This window comes from Lycium ferocissimum, unplaced genomic scaffold (genome assembly GCF_029784015.1).
Source record: "Lycium ferocissimum isolate CSIRO_LF1 unplaced genomic scaffold, AGI_CSIRO_Lferr_CH_V1 ctg3086, whole genome shotgun sequence".
NCBI lineage: Eukaryota > Viridiplantae > Streptophyta > Magnoliopsida > Solanales > Solanaceae > Lycium > Lycium ferocissimum.
Window position 1 is genome coordinate 80940 of NW_026725344.1, and position 10061 is coordinate 91000.

Here is a 10061-nt window from a genome sequence, read left to right on the forward strand (position 1 = left end):
CTACAATTTTTACTATATTATCTATTTAAATAATGAATTTCAATATGTGTAAATATCAGTTTTGACATGAACATTTGTAAATATTGTAACAGATTCTCTAACTCAAGATTACTGTAACCGATTCATAAGTTTACTTTACCAACTGATGGAGATTAAAAAACCCATATTACAAAGCGGGTTAAATTACGCATAGGCATATGAGCAGCTATCATTCAATGTACATCCTACATATTTCAGTGATTTTCTGTTTTCATGGATTATCTTATCGACTCGGACAAAGATGTGAGTTTAGTGGGGAAGAAAGCTTTTTTTTGAAATTAGGGTTCTAATTTAGAGAGAAAAAAACACTGATTTAAAGGGGAGGGGGTTTTTAGTCACGTGGACCGCATAGGTGGACAACCACCTCGACAATTTTTTCCACGTCGGACTGCCCAGTCAACATTCGTGGCGGTCCGTTAATGAGAAGGGCATTTGTGGTCTCTTAGAGTGACAGCAAGGGTTCTTTTTGTACCAAAAACAAACTGAGGGTGTATGTGGTCGATTTCGGATAGTTTGAGGGTAGTTTTGGCCCTTTTCCATTATTTTAATAGTCCTTGGGTAGGAGCTTCAACTGTGGGAGCCATCATACTCCTTATACTCACCGCTATACGGACTGTTCTAGCTTTCACAAGTGGTTTTAAGTAAGTAATCATTGTACTAATTATATACAATTGTTGTTGGAATGTCTTAGCTTTATTGTGTTAAAGCTTCTTGTGCTTAATTGATTAAAGGTGTTAGAATCATAATGGAAGTTTTTTCTTTTCTCTGGTAACTCAGGATTTAAAGTTTATGGATTCTTACAGTTATTCTCAAATTAATATAAAATGATAACGGGTTCACATTTAAATATTCATAAAATTTTAATGGAATTTTTAATATGTATATAGGGTATGTGCAAAATCTACTGGTTCTAGGGAACCCATACTTGAAGAGCTGGATCTGCCCCTGGGTATGGCACCTTCGAATAAGAAGTAGATTCTTAACTATCAATCTCTTCTCTCTCTTTCAATAATAAAGATACAACCAATTAATATTACGCTTCTCTTAAGCTAATTGGATCGGCTGTATGAATCTTGAACATCTATTTTCAGTCCATGTTGACCCGTTATTAGTTCCATTATTCAATAGTACTCACTACTATAGAAAATTGTGATTTAGTGAGGAACAATCCCTTGCTAAATGGAGTTTATCCCTCGCTAATTCAAAATTAGTGCATGAGGAACAAGAGCCTAGCTAATTTTGTCACTAATAAGGACCTCACAATTTTTAGCTAGAACAAGGCATTGAGGAAGTTGTTCATGATATAACTCAAAAATGGCTCATGCAACAGAGAATAACTATCAGGAGTCTGACATTTCCTATATGCATTCAATCTGCTGAAGGTTTTCAAGATCATGGTAAATACTTGATTCAACCTACAGAATTCTTCTCAGCGCTCTCATAATTGAAAAAACTTTCCGTGGATTAATGTATTAATACTTTGTTTTGCAAAAGAGATATGGTCAAAGTTGAGGGTAAATTTCACAAAAGCTTTGTAATTTTTCTGTTACAAACGACTTTTCTGAAAAAAATTCATAATTATGTGACCATTTATAAAATTTACCCCTAAAGTTCATGAGACTGTGCTGGGTTAGTTGAGTCAAGGGACAAAACTCCTCAAAGCGAGAAGAACAAGGAAACTGTTTGATTAAAATTTCAATGTAGACAGGGGAAAAAAATTCTGAAGTTAGCTAGATGTTACTCCTCCGTCCCGGTCCCAATTTATACTAGGGTTGACCTATTTGGGGAGTCAAACAACTCTTTCTTTGACTATGATTTTCTCCAACTCTTTTCATATATTGTGAATTATTAATTATGCAGATTTATAGTAGAATTCTTTATGAAGTTTTTAAATATGAAAATTTTAATATAAAATACTCGACGAATCTATATTAAAATAAATTCAAAGAAAGTTACTTGATGTAATCATATAAATTGAGACGGAGGACAATATTTTTTCTAGTAGTACACTTATATACTATTTGTTACTTTTAATTACCCAAATCATATTAAAATAAATTCACTTTTACTTGTATATTTAGCATATCAAGAGAAGGGCAAATTTTTTTCTTGTTTTACCCTTAACATTTATTACTAATTACCCAAATCATTTGCCAAGATTTTTTTGAATGGCATTAATAGTCATGGATATTATAATGAAATATGTACTTCCTTTGTATCGTAGACAAGTAAAAGTGTACGGAGAGAGAGAGGAATCCTCTAATTTTTTATGTCATCATTAGGTGTAAATATTTAATATCTTCCAAGCCACTATTTTATGTTCTTCCCGAAAATGTAGCCTTTGTTTCTCTGATACAGGCCACTCACCCATTATCTCCCATGTTCTCATAATCAATTACGTACCTCACTAATCATCTTATTTATTCCAGGGCAGAAATTTTACACTTATAGAGATGAGTATTTATTCCATATGTGGTGCAAGATAAAAATTGTTTAATGTGCATGTAAAAGTGAGGTTGGTGTACATGTTGTGAAAAAAAATCCGAAAGAATAACAAAGTTTACATCTCCAACTTATTCACTATAAAAGAGAGAATTTTTTTCTGGAAAGAATGTGTACTGATAATCATCAATCATCTAAATTTGCAGTTATATATATATATATATTGAAAATAAAAAAAGTTAAATGGAAAATACTTACCTACACTTCTATTTTCCTAGCAAATCAATAAGTATAAACTATTCATTATCTCTTAATCGTAATTAGTTATCATGTAATTTTCACATCAATTGTGATTAATCCTCATCTTATAGTTGAAATAACTTGATTGGTGCAAATACAATATGCAAGTTGTTTCCCCAGTTAAATTTTATTATAATAAGCTCATTTAACAAACTAGACGTCATTATCCGTAACATTCAAGATAAAATTAATAAAATAGTGCCACCATATGTTTACTATTGGAACCGGAAATGTCAAAGGCAATATTATAAAAGAATTGGAAAACTTTAGTGTTTTTCTGTTAAACTAAACTTGACATGAAATCTAAGAATAAATGTTGACTTGAAACTTAATTAACTAGCTAAAACTTTATCCTATGATACTTTTCTTATATTTAATGTCATTACTTTATTCTATGATACCTAAAGCTTTATTTATTCTATGATACTTTTTTTTTTTTTGGGTAAGTTACTATGATACTTTTCTTAAAGTGACATTATTTCCTGTTAGTAATATAGGCAGGCTTGCAATCACACAAAAGAAAATCTATATATAGTACTAAGGTCTTTTTAGCTTCAACATTGTTTTCTTCTTTGCCTTCATACACTTTAGTATTTTCCATCTCTCATCCTTCAGAAAAGTCAAGCAGAGAATAGCTTAAGAAGAAACTCAAGTACACTCCAATTAGTCCACTTTTGAATTTACGAACAGCCAAACCAAAGAGGTAATTTGCTTTAAATGCTTTATACAACATCCCACATTAATTATAGAACTAGTTTGTGCTGTTGTTATTTTTTTCTAGTAATTTTAAGGGAATAAAAATAAAATATAAGGATGTTAAATATTATTGCATTTGTTCCAATTTATGTGGCACTGTTCGGATTTCGGGAGTCAAACCGTTAAAAACTTAAAATATGACCATGAATTCGGACATGGAATCTTTCAGTTTTTTGAAAATATTATTATATTTGAAAACTATGTAAAAAGTACTACTATAAGTCAATAAGTGACAGTTCAAATAGTTAAACGACATATTAAAAAGTCACAAAAAAAATAGTCTATTTGACTCTCAAAATCCAAATGATGCCACATAAATTGGGATGGAGGGAGTATCACCCTATAGGCTATAACATACTTAAGGCAGTTTTTATTACTCCCACTTGTTTCCATTTTCTTAAAGAGTAGTATCTCCTTTTCTAGCAAAAAAAATGTTTATGTTGGGGAAGATATAAAATGAAGTATGTTGACTCTTACTGCGAATCTTTTCAAATAAATTGAGACGGAGAGAGTACTTTGTAAAATGATGTCATGTGTGATTTGGTTTAAGTTTTATATATTGATGATGTAAACAAAGTTATACATAACTTTTAAGATAAACATTAAGGGGTTGTTTGGTTTAAATGTAATGGCACTGGTTCAACTATCAAGGTATTGTCTGCTTTGAGTTCGGGCACGCAAGGATTTGTTTAACACATTCTTACAAGATCCCTAACTTTCTTATCTCATTCCGATGTGGAGTCGCCTAAGGTGTAATGTGCACTTCTGAGGCTTGCTCTACGTTATGGTCATCACATCCCGAACTTAGGTCCTTGAGAGTCCCCACCTACGTCACTGCTCGAACTATTAAGGTATTGTGCGTGATGGCCCAAGGATTGTGCGCTTTAACCCCGGGCCCCCCCCCCCCCCAAAAGACGCATCAATGGTTGATTTTGAACTTACTCTTATAAGCTCTAACTTTGTTCTCCCATTCTGATATGGGATTCACCTAATAAAATGCACAATGTGCATCCCTTCTTCAGAGGCTTTCCCTCTGTCATGGGGTCACATTAAAATAAGAATATCTCAAGATTATAATACCGAGATTAAAATTAGGACTAAAACTTGGATACCTTGTCTCAACTTCTATATTAGATAAGTTATTCAAATTAAATTATTTCGGGATAATATCTAATCGGACATAGGATAATTTATCCTAAAATATAAATAGGATAATCCACCTAATTTATCCAAACAATCACTAATTGGGAGAAGGTGATAAAATAAATTTAAGCTAGTTTAGAACTCTAAGCTTGGAAGGGAAAAAAACCTAAGTCACATTAAGTACGTATATATATCCCATGCATAGGATAAGCTACCTAGTTACATTATGTATGTATAATATTGCGTGTTATGTTGTATTACTTGTTAGTACATCGAGTAACTTTAGTTAAGGTATAAATTTATAGGGAAAAATGGCATTTTCTACCTGTATTATTGGCGATACACTTTTGATTAAGTGATATCTCGTACATTTAACCTTTAATTTATTGCACCGACTTTAGTCTAATTACTCCCTTAGAGGTATTTTGTAAACAAACCATCTACTATTTGACCCTTGCCCATTAAAATATTTGTTAGCTTAGCATGCCATTAAACACTTCCAAAAGACGCATCTAACCCAATAAATATTGTCTTTGGTTGAAACTTACTCTTATAAGCTCTAACATTAGATGAACATTCTCCACAAATTCGTCTAAAAAGTATCCGAACAATTTTCCAAAGGACTAATAATCGTGTATTTATCTAAAGTCTGTATCTTTAATACTTCTCAAACTACTTTATATTTTTGTCAAATAGTCAACAAAAAGAGTTGTAAACATCATATTTATTCTTTACCTGTTGATGTGTTTGAGAAGTGAAGATCGAGTGTATAATTGCAAATATTATATTAAAAATACACTCAAGAAAATGCCCATATATCATTGCAAAATTCCCAATTAGTTAGCAAACATAACTCAAGTAATACCTAGTTCAATGATCATATATAATACAACGTTACCGTGCTTGATTTGATAATTTATCATCGCAAAATTCATCTTCCTCCAATGAATTATGCTTCAGGCTACACTGCAAGAAAATTTAGCTATTAAATGAATAGTATATAGTAATTAATTATTGACAAGAAGAGCATAAAATAACTAATACATTAATTGGATAAAAGTTGATTTTAAAAAGAAAAAATGGGGTTCGGTGGAATGTAATATGAAACTATATGGAGAGCTAAAGCATGAGGTGGAGGAGATTAGTAATCGAAGAACGAGATTAGTAATCGAAGAACAAACTTTAGTCCAAGCAAACTCCTGGAGTCACTTGAACAAATACGATAAGCTAATGATCTTATATAACACAAAATTTAGGAATCCTAATTGGCTCTTGGTCTTCTAGAAAACTTTCACATCATTAACTCTTCAAATTATCTGTTTTTTGATAAAAAAGAATTGGATAGTAATTAAGAATCTTTACAGAAATTAATAATGATTCATTGTACTATAACTATGTCATTTACGTGGACATAAATTACACATTTGCAATAAATATTGGAAAGTAAAGAATAGTGTTAAACGAAGGACAAAATATTCTTTTAACTTTTGACGGACATTTTGATAATTCAACTTTACCCTTATACTCTTCCCACTTTTAGTATAATATGATATGATATGATATGATATATATACCCGAAAGAATGATACATTTATATATTTAGAAATAATTTAGCTTAAAACTTTCGCTTTTATCCTTAATGAAATGATTTGACCACAGTGGCAAAGATCTATGACTTGTTTTAGACCACAAGTTTGAAAAATCTTATTTCATTCTTAAATTGTGTGCTTAGTCAAATTAAGATGCTTAAATTGAGACGGTGGAAGTACTTCTTTTTCGTTGTTTAATCTTCATCTTCTTCTTCTTCTTCTTTTTTTTTTTTTTGGATAATATGCTTATTTTGTTGCAAAAAGAGAAGTAGGCCAGTGAAATTGAAGATTGACTATAGAAGAAATAAAGTACAAAATTAAAGAAAAAGGTATTGCTTGTGTGTGTATTGAATATGTATATCATTTGAAGTATTCGTTTTAAAATTCAGAACCCATAAAGTTGAAATTCTGACGTCGGCTCTAGACTTACGAGTCGGCAGAACTCAGTACCTTTAATTCAAATCTTATATTTATGTTAAAAGATTTATTTAGTATATATAAATAATCAATTCAAAAAAATGAAGAAAATTGTGATCCGAAACCCATAAACTAAAATGTTTTAATCCTCATCTGCTAATGAAACTCAATTCTATGTTATGTCTCTAGCACGCATGGGATCTTAGTAGGCGTTTGGTCATGAAAATGAAATATTTTTCACTTTATTTGGAATTTTGAAGTTGCAGTTGAAGTAGGAGTTGTAGATGGTGTTGTGTTTGGTTATAGTTTTTGGAAACAATATTTGGTTGTTTGAATGTATTGAAAGTGAAAATAAGGTTTTAGGTGTTTTTCAAATTCCAAATACAACTTCGAGCTGCATTTGAAATTTTTAGAAAATGTCATCACACATCTTTTATTTTGTGTAATTTCTCATGGAAGCACCATATAATTGTTGCATCTTACTGGGAAGCAATAGTTGCATGTTTTCTACTGTGGAGAACTTACCGAATAAAACTTAAAAAAGCAAAATCCAAGATCGAAATAATTGACTTTATTTAATTTGATTTGGTTTCTAGTTCTAGACTTAGTAAACTGACATAATTCGTTTGGTTTGATAGATGAAAACATCGAACCAAACCGGCTACGTGCACCACTACCCTATCCTATTGATTTCAAGAAGTTCCAGTTATATTTCTTTTCAAGCAGTTTCAGCCTTAAACTTCTTTAATTTAGCTTGAAACTCTTTCTATTGCACAAAAAATTATGACTCTTTTTCATTAATTACAGATAGAAGAAGGCAGGAAGATGGATCATTTAATCGATATAAATCAAATCCGTGATGAAATAGCTACAGATTTGCGCCATTCATCTATCAAATCATGTACCATATTCAAAGTAACTGTGGGTCTGAGTGCATCAAATCCAGATGCTTATAAGCCACAATTGGTATCCATTGGTCCTTATCATAACAATAATCCACAACTTCGCTCGATGGAGAATTATAAACTACGTTACCTACAAAGGTTTCTTAGAAGGAAAGCGGGGATTGATTTGGAGAGATGCATTACGGAATTAGCACCCCTCAAGGATGTGGCGTTGAAGTGTTATGATGACATAGAGGACCTCTATAGTGATCACAACTCCAGTAAATTTTTGAAAATATTATTACTTGATGGTTGTTTTGTGGTTGAGTTTATTCGAGAGTTTCGTGGAATGAAGCCAAATGGAGAAGGCATAATTATTGAGGTTGGTTGTATACATAATCAAGTGCTTCGAGACATGTTGCTACTAGAAAACCAACTTCCTTTCTTTGTCCTCACAAAACTTCATGACATGACTATGGATCAAATACCGTTCACAAGATTGATGATGAAAACCCATATTGCTTTCTTTAATTATTCAATATTAAAGATCTGCTGGTCGTCCTTTATTGAGACCGAAGGTCATGATGTTAGAAACATCAAACATTTACTTCAACTAGTACACATGTCATGCCAACCTTCAGAGAAGAAAGCTAGCCAAACTGAGAATCCTACTTTGGAAATGGAAACATGGACCAACATTCCAAATGCAACAGAACTCCGCGAAGCTAGAGTTCGATTTTCGAAAGTTGGAAGATTTAAGGAACGCGACCTTGGAGATAATTCAAGTTTATTTGACATTAAATTTGCGAATGGAATCATCACCATTCCTTATTTTGAAGTTTTTGCCGAAATGGAGACCATCCTGAGAAATCTTATAGCATATGAGCAGCTATCATTTGATGTATGTCCTAGATATTTCAGTGATTTTTCTACTTTCATGGATTATCTTATCAAATCGGATAAAGATGTGAGTTTGCTCCGTCAGAATGGAATCATCAAGAATGATATAGGAGGGGACAAAGAAGTGGCTAGCCTCTTCAACAAAATTCGAAAAGGGGTCATCGTTTATGACGATTTCTACTATGAAAAACAATGCAGGAAGTTAATTCAACATTGTGAAAAACCATTGAACCGAATGAAAGCAAGTTTGATGTACAATTATTTTGATAGTTTTCGGGTAGGAACTTCAGCTGTGGGAGGCACCATAATTCTCATACTCACCATTATACAGACTGTTCTAGCTTTTCATAGGTGATGTTAAGTAGGTAGACATTATTCTAATTATAATGATATATCGTTTGAATGTCTAAACTATAGTGCTGCTTCCTCACAACTCCATGCATGAAATTTCCATGTGTGATGGTGAGTTTATTGTGTCAAAGATGGTGCATAATTAATTGATTAAAGGTGTGAGAAAAACAATAGAGTTTTTTTTTTCTTTTTTCTGGCTTGACATCTTCGAACGAAAATTATTTCAAGCAAATGCGCATTCTCTCTTTTTATTTTCCTTGACAGAATAACCTCCCCCCCCCCCCCCCCCCCCCAACCCCTTCAACCCCTTTTTTTTCTTTTGATCCTTGCGGATGGGATCATCTATTCAATATATAAAAAGAAACTCAAGATATTTAAAATCTTTCTCTTTGAATAAGATCTTAATTCTAGTGATGGTTTCCTTAGATATCTTACTACTAGAATCCCTCTTTTTTCAGATCTAGTTCAAATGAATGTGCAAATTCTCTTTCTAGCCCTCTTATGAGTTTTTCATTAATTCTACGGAAAAGGCTCAAATATGTCATCGAACTATAAAAAATGGTTCATTTATGCCATTCATCAATAGTTCGGCTCATTTATGCCATCGAACTATCGAAAATGACTCATTTATACCACTCATCAATAGTTTGGCTTATTTATGTCATCGCCCGTTACCAAAATGACTCATCCATACCATTTTTCATTAACACCGATTTTACAATACCAGATATGACACGTGGCCTCCAACTAGATTATGGTTGTGGGTGGGTAGGGTGTATGGGTCGGATTTTTTATTAATTTGGGATTTAAATTGGGCTGGTTTAATTAAACGACGTAGACCTCTAATTAGAGGCCACGTGTCATATCTGATATTATAAAATCGGCATTAATGAAAAATAGCATGGATGAGTCATTTTGGTAATGGGTGATGGCATAAATGAGCCAAACTATTGATGAGTGGCATAAATGAGCCATTTCCGATAGTTCGATGGCATAAATGAGCCAAACTATTGATGAGTGGCATAAATGAGCCATTTCTAATAGTTTGATGGCATATTTGAGCCTTTTACTTTTTTTCTTTTACCTTTTTCCTCTAAAAACAAATTCCCCATTCTTCAACATAATTTTTTTAATTCTTCTATTACTTTTTTCCTTCTAAAAGCAAATTCTACATTCTCCAATATAATTCTTTTTTAATTTTTCTTTTACTTTTTCCCTCTTAAAGTAAATTCCACATTCT

General features: G+C 32.2%; 1 protein-coding gene across 1 annotated transcript; it reads left to right on the forward strand.

The window, feature by feature from the left end:
* The first annotated feature begins 5483 nt into the window (after positions 1-5483).
* LOC132043949 (putative UPF0481 protein At3g02645) lies at positions 5484-8825 on the forward strand. The gene has a single exon (XM_059434410.1). The coding sequence runs from the start codon at positions 7512-7514 to the stop codon at positions 8823-8825; it is 1314 nt and encodes a 437-aa protein (XP_059290393.1). The 5' UTR covers positions 5484-7511.
* Positions 8826-10061: the final 1236 nt, after the last annotated feature.

What these genes read in the sequence shown, in the direction of transcription:
- LOC132043949 (XM_059434410.1), top strand. Translation starts at nt 7,512, where the DNA reads ATGGATCATTTAATCGATATAAATCAAATCCGTGATGAAATAGCTACA.